Here is a 23,805-nt window from a genome sequence, read left to right as displayed (position 1 = left end):
TGAATTGAAATATATATAAAAAAAATAAAAAAAACAAAGTGGGATGGGAGAAAAACAGCCCTGAAGAGAAGAAGAGAAAGAGAAACGTGCTGTTGCGGTAGGATGAGACGATCACGTCTAGACTCTTTGAAACACAATTCGACGCCAAGTACCGGGTAAGTCACTCCCGACCGTCTTAGGTATATTTGCGGCAAAAAGAGTACTTCTCTGGTACTTACCAGGTACTCTCAGGGTACTTGCCCCTCGACACGCAATCCCCGATCTAGACCAGCTGAGTCACTTGTGACGAGCACCTTTAGGGCTGTCCACTATAATTAGTCGGTCTTGTATATTTTGGTATTTTTGTTATATGGCATGTTTCTATTTCTTTGGATCTGATCTGTCATTATCAATTCTCCACTACTTTACTTCATTAGGTATATTGCGTTTTCTTGGATCCTAGACCTAAACGCACAGATGTGCCAAGTATATGCACGCAGTAGCGCAGGGACTATATCCCCGGAGGGGATCGGATCTGGCGAGATCGGTAGATTGGCACCATTCCTCACAATCTACGATTTAATAACTTGTATACATGTACATACCATATACCATGGAAGAAAAACTACATTCTAAATGACGCCATAAATGCCTCGACGACTTTAAAGGATTTCATTTATAGACCCAGATGGCGTGAACTGGTGGGTATGAAATACATCATCACCCCATTATTTACATATAGCATTTTTTTTTTTGTTAGATTTTGTACAAAGTAATAGTCAAAGATAAAACCCACATGGAAAAGAATAACTGCCGGCTACGGCGACAACCAAAATCGAATAATCGAGAATCTCTGTGGGGATAGTATATTAAGTGCCACACACACACACACAGACACACACCCTGGACACGTCTACCTATTACGATATAGTGTTACAGGGGCCTCGTCAGAGAGATGTGGGCATCATTCTAGGCCTCGAGTGCTAATCGTCGATCTTCCGTGTTTCGGGTCTATGGGGAAAACCGGGGCTTTCGAGAACAATTCCCGGAAGATATTCTTCAACTTGTTTACATCAGAAGATAACCTTCTTATTAGGAGTTTGTTTGTGGTCGTCTTTCCTCTTTCCCGTTTGCTTTCCGCCGGGTCCCGAATTCGTTCCTTGGATAAGCTAGATCGGGGGATAAAATATCACAGGGCGAAGTTGAAATTGATTTTTTTTAACAGTGGGGCCGATGACATCTGTAACATAGAATACATCATAGGAGTGAAGCTTTGACAGGAAAGGTTCTGTAGAGTCTTAGACAAAGTCCATTAATGTGGAGTAGAGGTGATGCTGACGTTTGGGTTATTAGGTCTCGATTCTATCTGGGTATCTACTAAATATCGTACAAATAATCACTCATGCTTTATCAATCTCCATTGGCTCTGGAGGCGCCGCTCGAGTCGCGGCCGGGGTAGGCGTCGAGGGAACATCGTTGTTGAGAGCCATTCTGTCTATGCTCTTCCCTGTAATAGACTCGGCCTGGCCCTCAGCCTTATTAGTCTGTAGTTTTATTGTGCCTGGACCTGGCTTGCCTGTGAAACGCTCGGGCACCCCGCGGGCAGCCTCGGCCGGGCCGACAAAGCATCCAAGCATCGAGCTCCAGATATACCCTTCCGACAGCAGACGGCGGATTTGGCTATATGCGTATGAATTGGCGTAAGGAAGAGCAGTGTCTGGATCGCGGTAACGCGAAGGCAATGAGGTGATGACACAAAGCGATGACGAGATTTCTATTATGTGAGGTTAGCCTGAACGGGTTCCTAAGAATGAAGCGAACTGATACGTACTGGTCAAACGGGCAGGTTTCTTGGCGTTGAAGTACATGCTGTATTTGCGATGGTTGGCGGTCGCATAATCAAAGTTTTCCAAGATCGTAAGACAGCGTCCCGTATTCTCAATTACTGGAGGGGGTTCCGGAATCTCTGGTTGTGGTGGTTGTGCAGTTTCCTTCACCCTTCCATTTGATGATTGTGATTCGGGCTGTAATGTGGAGGCTTGGTTTAGGTTCTGGACTGGGACATGTTCGGGCACCGTGGCTTGACCAGGTGCTGCAGTGGCCGGCGAGGCTTTAGGGGCCAGTGCAACCCCAGGGCTGATAGCAGTGGCGAATTCAACTGGCCGAGACTCGTCCACTGGCGGTTCTCGTACAACTTTCCCAGCAGCATGTGATGTAGGCGTCTCTATGGAAGTCGATTGGGCACTAGCGACCTGCGGAGTGGCCAAGCTTGCCTGGTCTGCTGAACCTGGAATTTTTTGATCAATCTTGGTAGAATCTGCAGCCGCGGCAGCCGCTGGAGGTTGATCAATATCTAAAGCATCGTCGTTCTTGGTGGGAGACGGTTCAGGTGATTTTTGAGTAGAGCCATTACCCGCAGAATCTAATCCACGACGAGACGCTGGAATTTCCACAGCAAACATCGTTCTCTCCGATTGCTTAGACGACTCCGAGAACACCCTTTCGGTGGTGATAGATTGATCTTGCTTAAAATGTGGTACTGATGTATTTGCGTCAACCTCCGGGGCTTTGCTTTCTGCAGCATTATCCTTCCCCTGTTCGGTAGGAGGCGTCGTGATTGTCTTCGCCTCGGAAGAGTTTGCATCTGGTTGGCTAACGATCGCCCCAGAAGACACCACGGGGGTGCCTGTATTCTCTGCAGTCGGAGCTGCAGCATTCTCGGGTGGCTTGTTTTCAGGCGTCTTTTGGTCTAATGTGGAGGTGGGGGGAGGTAGAGCGGGATTTGTTGGATTTGTTGAACCAGAAACTGCATGGAAGTCCGGTGGCGGTTGTGATGTGCCTGTGGTAGAGACAGGGGCGGGTCCAACGAGGGTTGCAGACCCCAAGGCCTTTGCCTCTGCCGTAGCCTTTTCCTTATCTTCCTTCTCTTTCTTTTTTTTCCTCGATTCCTCCTTATCTGCCTTTGGTTTGATGTCGATCTTGCCCACTCGGGTGAGACGCCCGTTCGTCCATGTAGCCACACCACTCCAGTAGGAAATCACCGGACCATCAAGACGGCGATTTTGTAGTGCTTCGATCCTCGCTCGTCTTTCGTCCGCCTTTCTTTTTTCCGATAGCTCCCAGCGGTTCAAACTTTTGCTATTCAGCCGTTCCACTCTTGCAGCCTCCGCAAGATGGTCTTCTTGGGTCATCTCTTTCGGCTTCAAATGGGCCTTCCGCTTCTCTGCCTCCTTCATTGTAGCGATTATACGGACCCGTTTCTCCTGGCTGTCCTTGAGGCGAGCATGGGTAAGCTCCTTGTTGACCATGGTCTGCCGACGCGATGATTGCCGAGTAGGCCCATCCTCCACAGTGGGAATCCACGAGATGCGCTCCGACTTTTTCTTCGGACGAGGAGCGGCGGACATGGCGGATGGGGCAGTCGGATCGATCTTGACTCGTTTGCGCAAGGTCTGGAACCGGAGGTCATTCTGGGCTCTGCGCTTCTTGCGCTCGTCTTTTTGTAGTTTCTGTTCGCCCTCGTAGTCGTTCTGCGCGTTCGGCCCTTGGTCTTCATCCTCGTCCGACGATTCAAGTAACTCATCCTCTGCGTCGGGGTCTACCACATCCGCAAACTCATTATCGTCTTCGACTTCTTCGAAGAGAAGCGCCAAGTCATCATCCGCAGCGGCCTCAAGAAGGGCAGACATGTGCAGTCCCGCGGTACTTCGTTTCGCGCGCCCTTTGACCAATGACTCCACGGGCATATCCTCTTCCTCCGACGATTGAAGCCCTGACGATGGGTCTTCTTCCACAATATCGGCCATGGTGTTACTGGGGTGGCAGATGCCTTAAAAGTGGACGATTAAGCATCGGACGCGAGAAGGGGACGCGCGCGACAAACTAGGCTTGAATCGTGTGTCAATAATCAGCACAGATTTGGAAAACTATAACATATAGAATGTGGATTCTGCCACACGTTTAAATAAGAGGAGTTGAAGTGATGGGAAAGTACCGTTGCGGGCAAGTTGGCAAGGGGAGTGGCTTGAACAGGTAGTGGCGCGAAAGAAAAGTTGATGCCTCAGGCGAGAAGGAATGGTCTGACCAATGGTCTTGACTAACGTGTTTACATCGACCTTGAAGCAACGACACCAGGTTTCTCTGATCGTTCATTTGGTCCTACTTTCATTGCATAGTGACTGATACTACTCCAACTAGTATCCTAGAAGTGTCAATCCATCTTATTATGTACCACGATACCATGAACCTTCCGGCTCTTCCGCCATACCGAATGCTTCTGGAAGCTTGGCGAACACCCTGAAGATCCAGAAAATACCCTGGAGTTCTTCAAGGTACCCAGCAGTCGACAGATCAAGTCTGATCTAGTTACGTTCCTTAGCACAGCCACTATTGACCAGCCCGAGAGGGCTCTAGGCCTGACGCCCCTGGGAACAAGGACGAGGACACGTACCTGACCCATATCCCTTGCGCGCACCCAAAACACAGTGTTTTGTGGTTTCATGGTTTCAATTCCTCAGTCAATTCAATGTTTTCCTTACATGACCGATTGCATCATATCCCATACTCCAAGACAATATTGCGATGAGCCTGCTTCATCCATATCCTGTCAAGGATTCAAGCGTCGAGGCATGACGCACTGGAATGCGGGGCTTTTTTTTTCGTTTCCACTTGTCTCCCTTTTCGTGGTCATGCCATGAACGGCATTTTGTCTGACAGAACTTTGGATTGGATTTTCTGGAGGGAATGCTGGGGTTATAAAGGTCTAGTATCTGTACTAAACATCCATGGATATACCTCTTTAGATTTCTTGATACCTCACGATGTCTACCCAGAATAGAGTCTGCCTGAAATCAATGACATCGATGGGGCTGTGCCATTACCAAACGCTTGGAGGATGCCGATTCCCGATATTTATTCCCCTTGGGATGTTTGAATGTTTGAATGTACACAAGACGCATTATGGGAGTTCTCCTGGATATCCGTCTAGGTATTTATGTTTCTTGGATATGCTAGAAATCGATAGAAAATGAAACCAACTATAAGAGTCAAAGCGTAAATGGATCCAATTACATTCAATCATTCAGTCCATATTTTAACCCAAAATTCATCTGAATCAACAATCGAGTTGTGGGTGAAGCTGAAGGAGGGCCCTCCACCAACCACAGCCATCTTCCTCGGGCATCCGGCCAGCTCCCCAACATCTCTTCTCCTTCTTTTCATCTCCCCTTCTCATCCTCCCTTTGACTTCTTTCTCACGTCTCTTTTTTTTTTTTTCTTTGGCTTTCTGCATTCTTAGGGTGAATTCATCTTTCGGTTAGTATTGAATGACAATCCCGCGAGCGCAACACCTAACTCAACTTCCAGCCACCTCGATCCCTTTGGACCCGGATCATCCTTTCCATCTTTTATTTCTCACTTGACGCACTTTGTGCCAGACCATCCTTGTGAATTCGCCGTGTTTTTGAGCCTTTGACGACAATAGAAAAGAATTTATCTTTTTTTTTTCTTCTTTTCTTTAGCTCATCTCGATTGCTTTGGGGCACCCGCAGATTGTCATACACCCCGAGCAAACGGTGAGATTATCATCAAAGACCCTCGACACTGCACAGTGGTGGCTGTACTTGGAAAACATCGGACTCGGTACGAAATATTCCCATAATTCATCTCAAATTTGTGAAATTGCTTTGTCGACCCCTCCCACTTTGCGACCCCCCGATAGTAACCCACATATTTCGAACGTCAACTAATTTCGAGTTCTGTTTCTAGTGTCCTCGATCTTTCACTCTATTCTTATCCCATGATTACTGTCCCACACTTCTGAACGATCAAGCTACATTTAATTTCCGACTTTACTCCGCTTTGGCATTCGCGCGGAGGTCATATTTTCGAAGAGATTCGGGCACTGCCTTGCTGAAGGCATAAAGTGATAATCCATAATGTTGCCGGTTTCGCGACCTGACGGTCAGATGAATTTCAATTACATCCCAACCACCCAACCCATGTCGGGTACCTCGACGGGGCGCAGCTCTCCCAGTGAACTGGCAGGGTCTGGAAACTCAAGAATGCCGTTTGGACCTTCTCCGGGGTCCATTGGTAGTTCGAGGCCGGGGGCTGGCTCCCCTTCTCACGATTTGGCATCACGTCTATACTCTAAGCGGTAAGTTTGCTTCCCATGAGACATGAGAACGCGACAATTGGCTGACATCTTGACTCTTCGTGCAGAGCCCGTGAAATTCAAGCGCAAGAAGGCATTTCTCCTAGTATTTGGGGACCTCCTACTAGTGGCCATTCAACCCCGCTTCGCGAGAATATTCCCGAATCGCCGAGTCAAGATAGCTTTCCCGATTTGATGCCTACCACCAATGGCTCAATGGACAGCCCTGGTCGCCGAGCTCGCGCTGGAACGGTTCCATCTCGTTTCCCTCCAATGGGCACGCTGAATGAGATGGATCTTCAGCAGCCTTATATGCCGCAAACTTCACGGCCCACACCCTCAACTAGTCCCTTTAGGCCTCCCGGCGTTTCCGGCATAGATGCAAGTTCCAAGGTCGCGAGTGCAACTAGTGTGCCCAACCCGACATCGCTATCTCGCCTTCGAGCTGGTTCGATGCCACAAAGAAGCAACTTCTTGGGAGGTGGCGGCCCCTTCGGCCCATCGCTGTTTTCAACCAACTGGTCGACGGGTCGGGAGAGGGCCACAACTTTAACCAGCATTCGATCTTCGGAAGGGCCGACTTCGCCCAGCCACTCTTCTTTCTCGAGGGATGGACTCGCGGACACCGATGTGAAGACCTTGGATTACTTGGGGCTTGCTGAGACCCCTCAACAGGGAATGTCCTCTCTTGCACGTCCCTCAATGGAAGCTTTGATGCAACAGCAGCAGCAGCAACAACAAGCTTCCGCGCTGCCGCCACTCCTGGCTGAGTTGGCGATGATGAAGAACAATAATCGATTCCGATCATACTCTGTCAATGCCAAGGAGAAGTACGCGGATGACGAGGATCTTGAATACGAGAGCCGTTACTCTCAACTTCCCTCCGGCACTATGACACCAACCGCCGCTGCAACTGCCGCGCAACTTGCCGCCACACAGGCCCAGATTCACCAGCATAATCTCGCCGTCCAGGCTTTCGCCAGCCATGCCTCTGTTAGCAGACCCCGGGCGCGGACTGCTGGCATTTTGGAGGCACCTCCCCAGCGATCATCCATTCGCAACTACCTCGCCACACCTTCCCGCCTCGACAACAGCTTCAGTGCTGCTGACCTGCAGATCCCCGAGAATGGTGAATATGACGAATTGTCCGAGGCAGTTCAACTGATGCATCTCGGCGGTAACGGTATTCCAGCCATGGGTGGCCGACAGGCCGGCGAAATGGCAGATGAGAACAATCAGGATGGGCCTACTCGGGCACTTTGGATTGGTAGCATTCCCGTCTCCACTACCGTCACGTCACTAGAGGCCATCTTTGGCATGTATGGAAAGATCGAGTCGACTCGTGTTCTAACCCACAAGAACTGCGGGTTTGTCAACTTTGATCGCCTTGACAGCGCCGTGCAAGCCAAGTCGCTGCTCAATGGCAAGGAGATTTTCCCAGGCGCAGGCCCCGTTAGAATTGGTTATGCCAAGGTTCCCGGTGCATCAGCCACCGGTACTCCTGGCGCAAATGGCATCCAGTCGTCTCCAACTCCTGACCAAAACTTCAGATCAAATCTTGCAACGGCAGATGGGGCGGATCGAGCGGACAACGCTAACGTTATCCCTCAGATTCCTGCTCTGGCTGATCTGTTGCCTGAGATGGTACAAATTGTGCAGGAATTCGGCGCAAGCGAAGATGACTTGAAGAACATCACGGCAAGCATCCAGACTTCCATCGCGTTCCAGGCTTTCGAGGATGAAATCCCCTCGGTCCAGGAAGCGAGCCAGTCCCGGATGTTCGACGCCCCTCGTCTCCGTGATATCCGGAAGCGCATTGATAATGGCGCATGCTCGATCCAAGAGATCGAGGAGACTGCCGAGGCCATGCTTCCTGAAGTAGCAGAGCTAGCGTCCGATTACTTGGGCAACACCGTGGTTCAGAAACTGTTTGAATTCTGCTCTGAATCTACTAAGGAGCAGATGCTGTCTCATATTGCACCCCATCTCTCTGAAATTGGTGTTCACAAGAATGGAACTTGGGCTGCGCAGAAGATCATTGATGTCGCGAAGACTCCTGGGCAGATGCAGTTGATTGTTGATGCTCTCCGCCCTTACACTGTTCCTCTTTTCTTGGATCAGTATGGAAACTATGTCTTGCAATGCTGCCTGCGATTTGCCAGCCCCTTCAATAGTTTTATCTTTGAGTCTATGCTCAGCCGAATGTGGGAAATTGCCCAGGGACGTTTCGGCGCCCGAGCGATGCGGGCTTGTCTCGAAAGCCACCATGCCACCAAGGATCAGCAGCGGATGCTTGCATCTGCTATCGCTCTTCACAGCGTGCAGTTGGCTACTAATGCCAACGGAGCTCTTTTGCTGACTTGGTTCCTTGATACGTGCACATTCCCTCACCGCCGAACAGTGTTGGCCCCAAGACTCGTGCCTCACCTTGTTCACCTCTGCACCCACAAGGTTGCCTACTTGACTGTTCTCAAGGTGATCAACCAGCGTAACGAGCCGGATGCTCGCGACATTGTTCTGAAGGCACTCTTCTTCAGTCCCGGCGACGAAGTTTTGGAGAAGATCCTGAGCGACCAGACATCCGGTGCGACTCTGATCTTCAAGGTCTTAACCACCCCGTTCTTTGACGAGTCTATGCGGACTGAAGTCGTGAAGAACGTGTCTAAGGTTCTCACAAAGCTCAAAGCTTCCCCAAGCCAAGGCTATAAGCGTCTGATGGATGAAGTCGGCCTCTCCTCACGAGGTAGTGGTCGGGAGCATCACCATGCACGTGAGCACTCCACCCCGGAGAAATCGCAACACCGCCAATCTTCTCGCCACGGAAGCACAGGCTATCCAGCCCAGACGGCCATGGACAGACAGTATAATGGGCAGTTTACTCCCAACGCGTTTGGACAGAACCCCGACAACCGTCCTATCTCTGCCGACCCGTCCAACCCCCCGCCCCTTGATCCATACTCCAGCAACGGACTCGGAAACCACTTAAACGGTCTTAGCGGTGCAGGCGGATACAGCCAGGAACCTCTGAGCCAACAACAGCTACAATACCAAGCCTTCCTCGCCGCACAGGCTCGTGGCGTTTCCACGGGCTATCCTGGCATTCCAGGCGCCAACTATGGCTACCCAGCTGGCTCGCCTGCTGTGGATAACCTGCGATCTATGCAACCGCAGCAGACTCCCCCGCTGTCCATTGGACCGAACCAGATGCTTCCCCAGAACAACTACCAACAGTTCAGCCCCGTTGGCAACCCTGCCCATATGTATCAATACCCTCCGCAATACTACCCCCAGGCTCAGTCTGTGCAGGGGCAGTCGGGCGGAGGTCGACGTGGACGGGTGAGTTCATTCTCGGATCGTCCCTAAACCGTGTAATGCGGCAATACTAACGTACATGTCTTTTTGCGCCCAGCGTTGATGCCATCTTCGCGTATGATTTCTAATCGATCTGCCTTCCCATCTACATGTATAAATTTTCTTGACCATCTTATCTTCTATTTTTTTCTCATTTTTGAAGTTTCTCATGGAGACCAAGCGGGTTTATCTAGCTACGTGTTGTGATTTCACTGTCCTATCTCTTCGCCCTGATCGGACGCTGGATCGCCGGCAGGGGAGAATCGGACCCGGGAGAGGAACTGGATGCATGGGGAATCGGTGGTGAAAAAGTCTTGTGTCTCTTCTGGGTGGAGGCCCAGTTTTGTATCTTCAGCGTTTTTGAATGACCTTGTATCTTGTGATCTTACGATAGGACCTTTTTCTCTTCTGTCTATTGTTTTAAGATCGAGATTTTGGCTGCCTAGTGGAGCATAGTGAATTGATGCAGATGTGAAAAGAGATTGTATCGTAGTGAATGTAAATAAATCGAATTCAATCGAAATGACAAGAATCAACTTTATATCAAAATCCCTCCGATGTTGAGGAGTTTATATGAGGCTGAGAGCTGAAACCTCCACAACTACCCGGTGCAATCCGTCCCTCATTTCCACCATCATCAACAAGAGAAATACAAGGTCAGAAATGAGCAATAGTACCCAAGAGGATACTGCGATTCTCTTCCAGGATACAAATATATACCTACTCGACATCCCGCATTCAATTGCGCTCGCACAAGGGGGGCGACCAACACCACACCAACCACCAGCCCCAGAATCCGGTTCAGGAACAGAAAAGAGCATACACAGAAAGACACCGAACCTAATTTCATGCTTGCCTATAAAAGATCCATTCCCCTCCACCGAGCCTAAAAAGCCAGCTGCTCTCGCCAGGCTCCTCGACACCATTCCTATCTCTGAGAGGCGGTTCCACTCGGAACTGATACTACCGCTTGTGAGGGATTCCCTCGAAGCTATCAAGACTAGATTTTCCCATAATCGTCGATGGTGTGAAGCTCGAGCTGTACCTAGTGAATCTGAACCTCATGATAGCACAGCGCCGAATCAGCATCCGCGGAAGCGCCGGAGGGGAAACAATTATACGCCCTTAGAGTCTGCGTCGGATGGCCATGTCTCGACTAAAAATGAACCACCAATGATTCTGTCGACTACGTCGCCGAATGAATTTGAGTCCTTATCAGATCTTGCCATCGTCAAGAATCCATCACCAGAGCCCGCAATAATCAGGGTTGGAAGCGGGCACGGTGATGAAACAAATCTTCCTTGTGAATATATCGTCCCACCGGAGTCGAGCTTTATGCTTTGTACAATACCTCTATTTGAAGCCGAAGTGGACCGTCCATCTGCATCCAATAACTACCCCATCCCCGGACTCCCCCATCACCAGAAATTCAATCTCATCCTCATGGACCCGCCCTGGCCAAACAAATCTGTGCGACGCAGCAAGCACTACCAAACACATCACTATTCCGAGATGGATGTGCTCACCCAAGGGTTACGCGATATACTCCGTGTACACTCGCACGACCCGAAAACAAAGCAGGGGCTCCATCCATCTGAACCCCACCCGGACCTCCCGTTCCAAAGCGAACAGTCTGTAGCCGCGATATGGATCACGAATGCGGAAAAGGCCCGACGAGCAGCATACGGAGCCTTGAGCGGAGCGGGCTTTTGTATCTGCGAGGAATGGATCTGGGTCAAGACTACATGGGATGGACAACCGATTTCAGCACTGGATGGTCTCTGGCGAAAACCGTATGAGATCCTTGTCATTGGCCGCAGGAGTGGCCATACTGTCAATGCCAATGTCAATACTAACGGTAACACCGACAACACACCGCCCCTGTCTCAGATGGATGATCTGACACTGGTGAGTGAGGCCATTACAACGAGACGAGTCATAGCTGCGGTTCCGGACTTGCATTCTCGGAAACCGAACTTGAAATCATTGTTTGAGACAGTGTTTTTCATGGAGGATGGTCAGCTCCAGGAGTATTCTGCTCTCGAGGTGTTTGCGCGCAACTTGACGGCTGGTTGGTGGGCTGCTGGTAATGAGGTTCTCCGGTTCAACGCTCGTGAGTGCTGGGTCGATCTTGAGGGTGAGAGGGATGCAGACCTACATGAATGTGCATAGCTATGCAAATCAGGTCTTTTTTTAGGTCGGCCAGACGCGTCACGTTGGGTGACTTTCCAATGCTGTTAATAAGCGGGGGGTTACCTTTTTGACTCAGCACTTAGGTGTACGAGTGTCATCCATGGATGATATGATGTATGGTGCTTACATATTGTACATACATGTGTACATGGAGATGGTCCTATGAGCTAGCACACCGCATCCCTTAGTCCTTCCAGGGGGCCAAATTCCACGATCAGCGCGGCAGCCTTCCGCGCTGACAAAATTTTTTCATGTTTTTGATTAGAATTGCGAATGCAACACTCGATAAGTAATAAAATGGCATCTTCAATTTCTATTGCAGAACATATCTTCTTTCAGAAAACGTGGGAAACGACTCTCGCTTAGATTAACGCCGTGTAACCCGCTAAACCTGCCGAACGAGTTCAGCCTCATCGAGATAGACTGAATTTTCACAATTCCGTGGAAGATCTCCCAAAAATGGCGAAAGATCAAGAGAATGGTGCAAGTGATTCAGCAGTCAATACTTCGGACCGTCCAAAATGCTTCAGCAGCACATTTCAAGAAGTTCTCTTCGTCTTAACTGCCACGATGGCCATTGGCCAGCAGTCATTCTTCCAGGGCTGTATTGTGGGAGTAACCGCATCGATTGGCAAGGATTTACATATGAATTCCGCTGAAATCACCTGGATCAATGCCGGTGCTTCGTACGTTCTCCCCCCAATTTACTCAATTTGAGTTGCCCCCAGTTTGTATCGGGTCTTGATCTTGATCCCTTCCCATATATATGTTATACATACATCATATATCACACCATATATTATACACCAACTAACCATGCACTCAACCACAGCCTTACAAGCGGCGCCTTCCTACTCACCTTCGGAAAGCTAGCCGACATGTTCGGCCGCAAAGTCCTCTTTATAATCGGTATGGGCGGTTTCACCATCTCCCTACTCATCGCCGGCTTTGCAACAAACGCCATCTACATGGATGTCTTCTCTGGAATTTTAGGTTTATTCGCAGCTGCCGTCGTCCCACCCGCTGTCGGAGCTCTAGGCGCTACTTACGAGAAACCCTCAAAACGCAAGAATCTTGCCTTTGCCTGCTTCAGCGCGGGAAATCCGCTGGGCTTTGTCGGCGGCATGATCATCTCCGGTGTCGCGGCGCATTTGTATAACTGGCGTGCTTCTTTCTGGGCTCTTGCTGTTGTCTATGCTATCTTTACCGTTTTGACCGTTTGGACAGTGCCGGCTGATGGGTTTGCTAGAACGCCTTTGAGTGTTCAGGCTTTGAAGCAGTTTGATCTTCTTGGGATGGGGTTGGTTGTTGTTGGGTTTGCATTCTTTTCGAGCTCGCTTTCGTATGTTTTTTTTTTTTTTTTCCTGTTGGATTGGATACATACCTTCTTGGGATACCCGCTGACTATGTCTATATATAGGCTGGCTGCAGATGCTCCAGATGGCTGGAAAACGGGATACGTCCTTGCTCTGTTTATTGTGGGATTTTTCCTGCTCGTGGTGTTTCTGTATTGGCAGTCCGTTGCTACAAACCCTCTGATGCCTCTTTGGGTCTGGCGAGATCGTAACTTCTCTCTTGTATGTGTGTCGACTTTTTATGATCTACATCATAACTAACTGTTCAGCTCATTGGAACGTGCTCCCTTGGCTTCATGGGTTTCTCGGCCGTCAGCTTCTTCCTTTCCCTCTACCTTCAAAACCTGAAGCATCTATCTGCCCTTGAGATTACTGTCCAGCTACTCCCAATGGTTGTCAGCGGAGTGTTGGTCAATGTTGTCTGTGGTCTGGTCCTGCACCGCATAAGCAACAAAATATTAACCGGCATTGGAGCACTGGGGTATACAGCCTCATTTCTTATCCTGGGCTTCATGAAGCAGGAAGCTAGCTACTGGGCATTTGTTTTCCCGGGGCTAGTTCTTGTCGTTGTTGGTGCTGACATTCAATTCAACGTCACAAATGTATGCTTAACACCCCACGTCATTTCCATTCCTTGTCTTTGGGAGTATTGACCAATTTCATCTAGATGTACGTGATGTCCACCCTTCCGCCATCCCAGCAATCCATCGCCGGCGGCATCTTCAACACCGTCATCAAGTTGTGCAGCAACCTGGGCGTTGGTATTGCTACTTCCGTGGAGAGCTCGGTCGCTCTTCGTATGACCCCCTCCTCGCCTGCAATTCGGCCATACCTCTCAGTTTATTGGTTTGCGGCTGCGGCTTCGGGGGTATCTTTACTTTTGGTACCGTTCTTGACACTTGGTAAACAGGGCAACTCTGTCCCGCAAAATGAGCAGTTGGTTCCCGAAGAGGAGGTTAGCGAGAAGACAGCTGTTACTCCTAATACGGATTCTGTTATTTCTTCTACTGTTGATATCACCGAGCACGAGAAGAGGTAGCCTACTCGGTTGACCTTTTTAGTCTTGAAGAGAGTCAGCATTGGGATCGAAGAGCAAAAATGTGTGCGATATCTGAAACACCACAGCTCAGTATACCATAACCATTTATTCAGCGGAATTTCAGACACAGACACATATCATTAAATGTACTTAACAACGTACCACTGCCTTCAAGGCACAGCTCAAAAAGACATATCATGTATCCGAATACCAGATCCAGAAACAACCTTGAAAAGAACAAACTCATCCCCAATCCAATCCTACTCTAATCAAACAAAGGCCCCAAACTAACCAAACTAAACCTCAAATCCGGATTCCCACCCTGCGCTTCCATCTTCAAAAACCTCCTAACTCCCAACTCCAACGCAGCCTCACTAAGTGCATCCTCCCCCTCCCCAAGAACCCCCCTCGCCAAAGGCCCCTTCCTCCTCCCATCCAACTCCCAAAGCGTCCCATCAATCCCCCTCACAAAAGCAACAAAATGCAAATCAACATTATCCTCCGCCGCCGGCGCAGCTGTATCCCCCAACTTCGCCGCATCAGCATGCGCACTCTCCAGCGCCTTACTATCATACAGCAGATCCGCGCGCTGGATCGGCTCCAGGCCCTCCGCTTCACGGAGCAATATATCTAAATCCGAGCCGGCGATGACATGTTTCCGGGCCTCGCCGTTTGAAACCGCGTGCAAAAGTCCGATCAGTCCACATGCGTTCCGGATTGTCTGCTTGAACCACGTCACGGGCTCGGAGGGCCCGGAGCCTGTGTATGTTGGTTTGGAGGCGTCTTCGCTTTCGCGGGAGGCTTCGTAGGTTTGGGAGACGGGGAAGACGAGGAGGAGGGCTTGGCAGGGGCGCGGGACGAAGGCTAGGAGGTCTGGCTCGTCGATGGAGAATACGTCGGTGAAGCCTAGGGTCGGGGAAAGGCCGAGTTGGTGTACTAAATGGGACATTACTTCTGGGTTGTTTTCTGGTGAGGGGTTAGTTTGGGGTTGGGTGGATGGGGAATGAGGCGAGGGCGGACCTAGTGGCACGAAGGCCTTTTGGGTGGCTGGGACATCGACGTGTGCCATTGTGTGTGGATTGGTGGATTGGTGGATATGGATATGGATATGGTTATGGGCAATGTAAGTATGTCTTTGGGATAAGGTGAGGTGGAAGGATCGAAGGATTGCGGGGTCCGTTTAGTTTCCACGTTTTCTATGGGGGCCGATATTAAGTGCTTTAGGTAATTGCAGCTTAAATTGATTTTGATTATACTTTAATTGAGCTTTGACAGTTGGATATACTCCGTAGTACTCCTTATATTTGACTAGAAAAGAGATAGACGAACAGAATAATATGAACATAAGAAGTATGTATCTGTCTTGAGTTGTGCCCGCAATTGGAGTAGGAATGACCTTGGAACCCTGAAAAACCAGGTTGTCAGGCAGAAGATGTTTGCAGCATGTTTGCAGCATGTTTGCAGTTTGCAGTTTGGACGTGGCCCATAGCGACGTTCAATCATATGAATAGCAACAGATCTAATCTCAGTTAAAATTTGATACTTCTGCATTGACCTGCTATAAAACAAGATTTAGCTTGCTCGAACGTCCAAAAGGGGGAACTCTAAATACGAAGGCACTACTTGTCCTCGCTGTTAGGCACAGTGAACAAGTAAGAGTGGACAGGGCTATGAAATCATACGCTAAATAGGCGGATACCTGAGAAAGCCATTGTTCCTCGGAAGACACTAGTGCAAGCTGTTCGCGTCAGCTTGATCATGATCGCCACCCTGCCTGCGTTTAAAAGATCAGACGCAAGAGCGGCCAGTCTTTCTGAAAGCATCTAGTGTCCACTAGTAACTGGATTGACATACTGATTTCCCGTGTCAATTTCGGGGACCTCGTAAAAAAAAAAAGGGAACGGGAAGTCAAAATCAAACTACAGGCCCTAGAACCCAACGGCGTGGTACCTTTAGCAACCATCTGCCGAAAATTTCCCGAACCGGCACTCCTGAAACCCTAGTGAAATGGCCGTTTTCTTGTCTCACTCCCACATGTCATGCTAGGTACTTTTAACACCTTGCAATCATATATTGCTAATTAATATCCTATATGTTTATGTTTGCATGACTTCAGAGAAAGGGAATTCTAGCTCCTATTCAACCCAATTCACCCTATTTACCTTCGTGGACAAAACTATGTGTGCCGTGTCGTCGATCGTTGGCTTAGCGTTGTTTTCTTGGGTCAACTAAAACCCCATTTTTGGCCGGTCAAGAGCGAAAAGGTTCTAGTTCTCTCTTTGCCCCTGTATTTTGTACGTAGATTTTTGCGGGTCGTGACAGGAGGACGGTTTTATTAAGAATCCCTCTCCCCCCACACATATGAATCCTTCTCGGCATGAGAAGCCCCTGCCGATATGACAGACGAACACCAAAGAAAGACGGCCGTGCAGACCATCGCCGCGGTCTTCCTGCCTATCGCCACCATCACGGTGATGCTGCGCATCTATGTGCGCGGTTGGATCGTAAAGGCATTTGGATGGGATGATGGAGCTATGGTAATAGCATTGGTATGTTCAATCTTGAATCCTTCCCGACCTTCCGATCTTCCCGAACCTGTTCTTCTGGAGTTATACCAGAAATCTAACAATCTCAATCTGCCACAGCTATTCTACGCCATGTTCTGCGGAACCATGATCGGAGGCTCAATTTATGGTACAGGTTATATGTTCGAAAACCTCGCTGTCGAAAACCGCCTCATTGCAATGAGGTACTGGTGGCTCTGCGAGATCGCCTACTGCTTTGCCTCGGTTGGATGCAAGATCTCCGTCTGCATCTTCTTAATGCGCATCACTATAAAACCCCTCCACATCTGGATCCTCTATACCGTCATGGCCTTGACCGTCATAGCAGGCCTGATTTTCATGTTCCTCATGCTCCTCCAGTGTAGGCCACTGGAATACTTCTGGACGAGGCTGGCCAACGATCCTAATATTATAGGAAAATGTATGGATATGAAGATCATCGTTATCATGACCTACATTTACAGTGGATTTGCCGCATTGTGTGATTTCACCGTCGGCATCTTGCCCATCTTCCTTGTCCACAAACTTCACATGAAGCGTCAGACCAAGATCGCCGTCATGGGAATCTTAAGCATGGCTTGCATGTATGTTTTTGCTTCTCGAGTTTCCGTTCTTCCAGACCGCTGACAAGATATTACATAGTGCTTCATCCGCGGTTATCGTCCGTGTCCCCTTCGTCGCAACATTCTATGACCCCGACTTCCTCTGTAGGTCCCGACCATCTCCGAATGATACACCAAGACATGAAGAAAACTAACCAACCCCCGCCATTTTAGACGCAACATACCAAATTGCCGTCTGGTCCAACGTCGAAGCAGGCCTCGGCATTACAGCCGGTAGTCTCGCAACCCTCCGACCACTCCTCCGCATGTGGACCGGCTCCCACACAGACCCATACTACGAATCTGGGTTTCCGGGCGGACGCTCACGGTCTGCCTCGCGCCCGTTGGGAGGATCTGCAAACCGCCCTTTTCCTCTAGGCTCACTGGACGACAGCGGGCAGTCTCGATTGAGGCCGGATAAACTTGCTGTCACTGTCACGACTATCCAGGGCCATCGAGATCGCCAAGATACCTACTCCACGAGCCCGAGCAGCAGCGAGGAGAGGTTGACTATTGATCGGCCTTCGCCTCGGTTGCCTGACCTGGGGCTGGGGATTCATCGCACGTTTGAGGTTACGCAGACTTCGACGGAAAGGGATGATGCTGAACGGATCATTGTACGGGAACATGTATGATTGAACAACGTGTAGATATGACTTTTAAGAAGAATTACATATATTAATATCTTATCATCATTAACTCGTTCGTTCTTTTCAGGGTTTTTATAATGTAATGCTTTCTGGTTGGATGTATAGCGTTGCACTCGTGAAGAATGGGTTGTATTTTGATTCATTCAGTCATTAGAGCTTTTGGTCAATATGTATCTGAGATAGTCTCAAAACAACTCCCCTCTATCGACTAGGCTGCTTTCCCTGCTTCAAAGGCTGGAAAATATCCGTCCACAGCTCACTAGCCTCACCCACGAAGTATGTCAAATCAACATCAGCCAAACTAGGATCCCCATCTCCAGACAAAGTCTCAAGCTGCGAGATCAAGTTCTCCAGTCCAAAAGCCTTACCCGTTGCCTGCGTTGCACCAGCTTCGAGCATAACATTGACAACATGGATATGGAAATGGTAGTAAGTCGGTTGGTCTGCGATACTCAAAGTCAGCAATACAGCACCCCCCCAAATATCCAGTGGAACATAATGCAGCACAATGCAACCTTAAACAACTCACAATGAACGTAAAGCTTAATCTGATCCTCCTCCAAACCAGGATACATAGAAACCGTAGCCTCAAGCACCCTCTCCCTCAAATACTTCAACCAAGGCACAAAACTCTTCTTAAGATCCCTCAAACTCCAAATATCCCTCCTCTGCACCAAAGCCAACAAATGCAACGACCCCATACTCTTCCGATCCCAATTTAAATCAGGCAACATCAAAAACCCATCTTCAGGCCCGTGTCCCTCATCCCGCAGAATCACATCCTCCTGCTCAGTCCTGCCTTCCAGAATATTAAACACCCAGCCCAAGTGTCCTTCCTCGCGCTTCGCTTGCATGTACGGCCTCACGTGCGTGCGGTATATCTCCGCCGTCTCGGTTACCATGCGCAGCTGCTGGTCCGAGTACTTCTTGATGTGCCGGGCGGTGCAGGGCCAGATGAGGTTGAGTTTCAGGTCTTGCTGGGGGTTGGCAGCTTCGGCTGGTGTTGGGTCGTTGTTATTGCCGTTTGAGGAGGCGAGATACCACCGGTAGATGTCGTTGTCGCCTAGGTTGTTGATTCGGGAGATTGCGGCGTGGAAGGCTTGGAGTATTGCTAGGGATTCGGTTGCGAATGCGGCTCGCTCGGCTACTAGGATGCCTTCCGTGTTGTCAATTGTGCCTAGGAGGGCGATTCTCCGGCCGTTTTGGTCTGGAGGGGAGGGGGTTTTTTTTTTAGTCTTTTGGTTGCGGGGTGAGGGGTGGATGAGGCGGACCTTGTTTGAGGAGCTTCCTCACTTGGAATTTGGTGATTAGGGCCTCCGGGGCGACCTTGTCGGTTTCTAGGGAGTCGGCCATGTTTGGAGGCATGCTGGGATGTAGGGAAGTCTTGAGATGTTTTGAACGATTTATCTAGCTTTATCGGGTGGGGCGGTCAGGCTTATCGTTTTGGTGTAGATCTATGAGATGGATTGTGTTGCAATGCGAATATCCATTTTATATTGTTAGAAATGATCTATATAGTACTGTAGAGTTGTTTTGATATTCCGATACATTGAGCCCTAAGTGTTTCCATTGAGCCATAAGCAATTGCTCTCACGCCTTCTTCAGCCCGCAGTTCTTATTTGATAAAGGTTACAAGGAGTTTTCAGTACTCAGTTTCCAGCAAAAGTAAGTATATATCACAAAATTATGCTATCAGATGCATTGATGCACATCCTAGATCCCACAAAAAGCCTCTATCAACTCCATTCTAACCCAACAAGCCTTCCTCAAGCAGCAGCAGACTCCTTTCCGTTCATCACTGATGTTGGGGTTGTATGCATCTAATAGACCATTAGAAACGAATCAAGGAAGAAAAAATACTCCAGATAGACTAGTATTGGAGGGGGAAAAACATACCGCGTCCGCAAACTGCAGCCACTCCTCCACTCCCTTGACAAAAGTGTCATCTGCCGCAGGTAGAGCCTCATGTCCCCATACTACAAACTCATCAAAGGTTGATTGCATCTCCATAATCTTCACTGGTTCCTCTGGCTCGGCCTCTGCATCCTCAGCGCCGTCACTGTCCGCCCGTTGAGTTGCGGGTAACACACGGTCTGTGGCTGTTGCGACCACACCTGTATATTTTTCAACGGAATAGAGTCAGCCAATTATGATTCAATTGCATTTTGTATATTCTTGGGGAGCTTATTTCGGCGTTCTCTCGTACCTTGATAGCCATCAGGAAGGGTGACGCGCCGACCTCGAAGTTTGCGTCCGCGGAAATACACCGTTTGTGTATTATCTGGATATAAAAGAGATGTTAGTTTTTGTTTGTATATTGGTCCAGCTAGGTTTCTCTAGCCAGAGCTGTCTGCCTTGCATACCCTTTTCGTCTTTCACTGTCCAATACCGATCCAACGAATCAATTGGTCCATCGTGGTGAATCCGGCATGGAATGATATTAGGTGTGCATTGCAGAGTTGAGCCGTGCTTTTCGGATTGTGAGCCCGCTGGCTGGATGGCGTACATATCGGGCATTGTGTCAGTTGCACTTCGTAGAGGACGGATATTCTGGTTTGAGGGCTCGCGGGGTAGTAACGGTGTAATCCAGGATATTTGATAGGATTAATTGATTGCCAGTCTTTTCCTATGTCGTTTAAGTCTGTAATTGGAGAGGTATTGCCTTGGTTCTGCGGTCCTGGGTGGTTGCGCTGATTCTTGCAAAAGACTGGAGGTCAGGCGCGACGCGTTCTCCCGCTCTCCGCGTTAAGTGGAAATGGGAGGATCGACGACTACACATGTCTATTTAGTTATCTCTACCAGTCTATCATAGATGTTTCAATACATTTGAAGCTTTTGAAGTCGTGATAGTAAAAGAAATTATAGTCATTTAAATTCTCGTGGAAATGCAAAACAAATCAATTGGCAATGATCGGGGTATACATGTACAGAGTATCTAAGCATGTCTCTTCGAAAGCTATATCGAATATTCAACCACATCAGCGCTTGCGTGTGGTCTTTTTCTTCTTCTTCTTTTTCTGGCCCTCGCCCTTCTCCCTAGTGTCGGCAATCATGCGAGCGGGCCATTTCTTCAAGTGCTCTCGCTCAAAGGCATCCTTCTCCCGACGATACAAAGCCATCGTAGCCCGAGCATCTTCCACACTGGAATGCGCTCCTTCTTGGATCGTGATTCCCAAGAACTCCTCAGCCAACATCTTCAACCGTGGTGATCCACCACCCGCGATCCTCCGATATGGCGCGTGCTTGCTCGTGTCTCGGATGTCGCGCTTGGGATGACCGAGGAGGAGAGCATCCAAATCATTGCTGACTGCATGACCGACGAGAATGCGGTCTTTCATGATATCTGCAATTTCTTTTTGGACATGTTCAAGGGTTCGTGCCTCCACCATGTGTTTCGGGGCAATTCCGCTCACATGCGTGCGCCAGTCTGTGACCATCTCCTTCGGGCGCACGTAGGAATCATATATTTGGTCGCCGTTGAAGTTCACCACACTGACGCGGGCAAGTGCAGAGTCGCTGTCGGGGTTTGGTCCAACGCCCACCATTTCACAATCCATTGCGACATATTTTCCTAGTTCGGCGCTGGAGGTGGATAGTTAGTAGCTGACAGTAAAAGGACAGTCCAAATAGTATAAGCTGTATGATCTGTGATCTAGCACTTACGTTGAGGAACGGCCTTCATTTTCCTTGTGACGCGAACTCGTCTCGACTTTAGCGGAAATATCGGCTGAATCGCCAGTCTCTTTCTTATCAGACATTCTCTTGCGCTTGAGGGTTGGTTTGGCGTCTTGGTTATATGGCTTTTGCTTCTCTGTCAACTTGCGTTTCTTCACAATGCCATCTCCGGAATCGCGGTCGGAGGGCTTGCGCTTGACAGTAGGATCTTTCTTCAACGTCGCCTGCAGCTTCTTCCAATTACTGGAAAGCGCTGTCTTGTCCATTCTGTGTTCTGGTGGTGAGAGAGAAGATGGGAAAGATAAAAAAAGACGATAAGCAAGTAAATTTTCGGGACCCACTTTTATTTTGGGGTTGATAGTTGACCAGGTAGCGATTGGACTTTACTGGACTTTACTGCTTTATACCTGGACTATATTGGTATTTCGGGCTCCTATGTACAATTTATATACAATATGTACGATTACTACCAATCAAGTGCTTACTTTGATTTAAGTGCTTGAAAAATATTGAAATGAAACCTGATCCTAACTCATCTAACCTTAGGACCACATTATATGTCCAGATAACAAAATGCACGCGCTTTTAGAGGGAATATGCAAAATCATTCGTACCCAGTCTTGAAATCCTTCGCAGCCCATTTCTCCGTGATCTGTCGTCTGGCCTTGCGTGCCTGGGTAATTGGTGTGCGAGACTCGAGCTTACCCTGAACGATCAATGTTCGGAATCGGTCATCCAAGAGGTTACCTTCCGGCTTCAAGAGACGTAGAGAATCCTGCAGCTCATCAGGAAGCACCAGCTCCAACGGCTGCTCGGGTACACTAAAATATCTCGTTAGTCGCAACGTCGCTATAAGAAAATGGACCAAAACGTACGCTTTCTTGCCACCGAAGGTCTTCCTGCGGAGGGCAGTGTCATCACCATCTTCAGAATCATCCGCATCTGACTGATTCTCGCGCTCGAGCTCCCGTTGTTGGATTTGCTCGGCGATCTTGAGAATATGCTGGGCCTGTTCATCTCTCTTTACCCGCGCTGCCTCCCACTTCGCTTTCCCCTCTGCTGCCTTGCGTCGGATGACCTTGTTGCGCTGTGTCTTGGACTTCCGCTCGGGACGCTTCTTGTTCAGCCATTCAGACTTCTCGTACTCGCTTTCGAAGCCCTCCCAGGCACTCTCGTCATCCGACTTCACCTCGCCGTTGTCGTTCTGGGCCTCCTCAATCAGACGCTGCTTCTCAGCTTCCTTGGCCTCTTCTTCTAACCGCAGCTTCTCGGCCTCGACTGCCTTGGCACCATGTGTCTCCAACAATTTGTCCCACTCTTCGAACACAGGGTTGTAACTGGTTCCGGCGTGAGGCATCTTAACAGAGGGAATTGGCTTTCCGTTGGCAGCAAGCGAGATCGGGGGGCGTTTTAATGTGACCGGCTCAACCTTGGGCTTGGGCTTCTGCAGGAAATCGAAGCGAGGGTCGTCGTACGTGAGCGTGGGTTCGGCATCTTCGGCCCAAGGATCGTAGAAGTCATTTTCGGTCTTCTTGCCGAGGGGGTTTCCCTCCTTTGCTACTTGCTTCAAGCGGAGATATTCCTTTTTGCTAACCCAGTCGCTCTTGGGCTTCTTCGTCTTCGGCTCAATGACTCCGTCGGTGACGTTTGGGTTTACACGCTTCCGGCCGTCCAGGGCGGGGATCATTGACCGCTGGGCAAGGATTTCGTCTGACTTGAGGGGCTTCTTTTGCTTTTTGGCGATAGACTTGCGCACATCTTCATTACCGACAGTATCGAGAACGAAAAGCTCATCGGAAGGTTTTTCCGAGATAAGACCACTAGCAGGCAAGGAGTATTAGAATCTCAGTTCAAAAGTAAAGAGCCAAAAAATCAAAGAAAAGAGAGCAAAGATAGGCCTACCCTGTGATCTCAGCGTCCTTCAGATCGCGCAAACCTTCCTGCACGTCGGTGATATCGACATTCTTGCGCCACGCCTTCTTGCCCTTACGGGAAGTTTGCTTGAACTGCTGGGGGGCATCCACTGAGGTCGACATTGTGGAAAACAACAGAGACAGGCAGTCAACGATGATAGTATGAAAATATTGGCTTATCTTTTTTTCCGGTCCAAAAAAATTCTGGATCTGCTTATCTCAGCACGCGCGGGGGCGGTGATCGCGGCTACCACGTTTACCGCGCTTGATTGTGAACTCGCTTTTCTTCCGCTTCAAGCTGTCATCACTTACGGCGCGTGAACTCCCTAT

At 49.2% G+C, this 23,805-nt stretch overlaps 11 protein-coding genes across 11 annotated transcripts; 4 read left to right on the top strand and 7 right to left on the bottom strand.

The window, feature by feature from the left end:
• Positions 1–1,379: 1,379 nt before the first annotated feature.
• Positions 1,380–3,785, bottom strand: N7537_008198 (putative signal transducer; the record flags this gene model as incomplete). The annotated part of the gene is made up of 2 exons (XM_056899253.1): positions 1,380–1,753; positions 1,811–3,785. 2 exons carry the CDS (start codon positions 3,783–3,785, stop codon positions 1,380–1,382), a joined length of 2,349 nt encoding a protein of 782 aa, XP_056751329.1.
• A 417-nt stretch (positions 3,786–4,202) lies between these two features.
• On the bottom strand, positions 4,203–4,480 carry N7537_008197 (uncharacterized protein; the record flags this gene model as incomplete). The annotated part of the gene is made up of 2 exons (XM_056899252.1): positions 4,203–4,340; positions 4,430–4,480. 2 exons carry the CDS (start codon positions 4,478–4,480, stop codon positions 4,203–4,205), a joined length of 189 nt encoding a protein of 62 aa, XP_056751328.1.
• Positions 4,481–5,915: 1,435 nt separating this feature from the next.
• N7537_008196 (putative RNA binding protein Jsn1) lies at positions 5,916–9,548 on the top strand (the record flags this gene model as incomplete). The annotated part of the gene is made up of 3 exons (XM_056899251.1): positions 5,916–6,136; positions 6,202–9,469; positions 9,543–9,548. 3 exons carry the CDS (start codon positions 5,916–5,918, stop codon positions 9,546–9,548), a joined length of 3,495 nt encoding a protein of 1,164 aa, XP_056751327.1.
• A 599-nt stretch (positions 9,549–10,147) lies between these two features.
• Positions 10,148–11,656, top strand: N7537_008195 (MT-A70 family; the record flags this gene model as incomplete). Its single annotated transcript, XM_056899250.1, has 1 exon — positions 10,148–11,656. The coding sequence occupies one exon, from the start codon at positions 10,148–10,150 to the stop codon at positions 11,654–11,656; it is 1,509 nt and encodes a 502-aa protein (XP_056751326.1).
• Positions 11,657–12,136: 480 nt separating this feature from the next.
• Positions 12,137–14,071, top strand: N7537_008194 (uncharacterized protein; the record flags this gene model as incomplete). The annotated part of the gene is made up of 5 exons (XM_056899249.1): positions 12,137–12,363; positions 12,510–13,019; positions 13,098–13,254; positions 13,302–13,634; positions 13,700–14,071. 5 exons carry the CDS (start codon positions 12,137–12,139, stop codon positions 14,069–14,071), a joined length of 1,599 nt encoding a protein of 532 aa, XP_056751325.1.
• A 265-nt stretch (positions 14,072–14,336) lies between these two features.
• N7537_008193 (ubiquitin carboxyl-terminal hydrolase) lies at positions 14,337–15,140 on the bottom strand (the record flags this gene model as incomplete). The annotated part of the gene is made up of 1 exon (XM_056899248.1): positions 14,337–15,140. The coding sequence occupies one exon, from the start codon at positions 15,138–15,140 to the stop codon at positions 14,337–14,339; it is 804 nt and encodes a 267-aa protein (XP_056751324.1).
• A 1,327-nt stretch (positions 15,141–16,467) lies between these two features.
• N7537_008192 (uncharacterized protein) lies at positions 16,468–17,872 on the top strand (the record flags this gene model as incomplete). Its single annotated transcript, XM_056899247.1, has 4 exons — positions 16,468–16,620; positions 16,717–17,219; positions 17,278–17,342; positions 17,412–17,872. The coding sequence occupies 4 exons, from the start codon at positions 16,468–16,470 to the stop codon at positions 17,870–17,872; spliced, it is 1,182 nt and encodes a 393-aa protein (XP_056751323.1).
• Positions 17,873–18,088: 216 nt separating this feature from the next.
• Positions 18,089–19,240, bottom strand: N7537_008191 (putative mRNA decapping hydrolase; the record flags this gene model as incomplete). Its single annotated transcript, XM_056899246.1, has 3 exons — positions 18,089–18,330; positions 18,417–19,094; positions 19,159–19,240. The coding sequence occupies 3 exons, from the start codon at positions 19,238–19,240 to the stop codon at positions 18,089–18,091; spliced, it is 1,002 nt and encodes a 333-aa protein (XP_056751322.1).
• Positions 19,241–19,653: 413 nt separating this feature from the next.
• N7537_008190 (ribonuclease H2 subunit C) lies at positions 19,654–20,404 on the bottom strand (the record flags this gene model as incomplete). The annotated part of the gene is made up of 4 exons (XM_056899245.1): positions 19,654–19,707; positions 19,784–20,001; positions 20,094–20,168; positions 20,251–20,404. 4 exons carry the CDS (start codon positions 20,402–20,404, stop codon positions 19,654–19,656), a joined length of 501 nt encoding a protein of 166 aa, XP_056751321.1.
• A 461-nt stretch (positions 20,405–20,865) lies between these two features.
• Positions 20,866–21,838, bottom strand: rex4 (putative 3'-5' exonuclease; the record flags this gene model as incomplete). Its single annotated transcript, XM_056899244.1, has 2 exons — positions 21,551–21,838; positions 20,866–21,469 (listed from the first exon to the last, which is right to left on the bottom strand). The coding sequence occupies exons 1-2, from the start codon at positions 21,826–21,828 to the stop codon at positions 20,866–20,868; spliced, it is 882 nt and encodes a 293-aa protein (XP_056751320.1). The 5' UTR covers positions 21,829–21,838.
• Positions 21,839–22,166: 328 nt separating this feature from the next.
• N7537_008188 (ribosome biogenesis protein NOP53) lies at positions 22,167–23,598 on the bottom strand (the record flags this gene model as incomplete). Its single annotated transcript, XM_056899243.1, has 3 exons — positions 22,167–22,383; positions 22,438–23,382; positions 23,465–23,598. The coding sequence occupies 3 exons, from the start codon at positions 23,596–23,598 to the stop codon at positions 22,167–22,169; spliced, it is 1,296 nt and encodes a 431-aa protein (XP_056751319.1).
• Between the last annotated feature and the right edge of the window lie 207 nt (positions 23,599–23,805).

This window comes from Penicillium hordei (assembly GCF_028827395.1).
Source record: "Penicillium hordei strain IBT 12815 chromosome Unknown utg000004l_segment0_segment0, whole genome shotgun sequence".
In the NCBI taxonomy this organism is placed as follows: Eukaryota; Fungi; Ascomycota; class Eurotiomycetes; order Eurotiales; family Aspergillaceae; genus Penicillium; species Penicillium hordei.
This window is presented reverse-complemented; position numbering and strand designations above follow the sequence as displayed.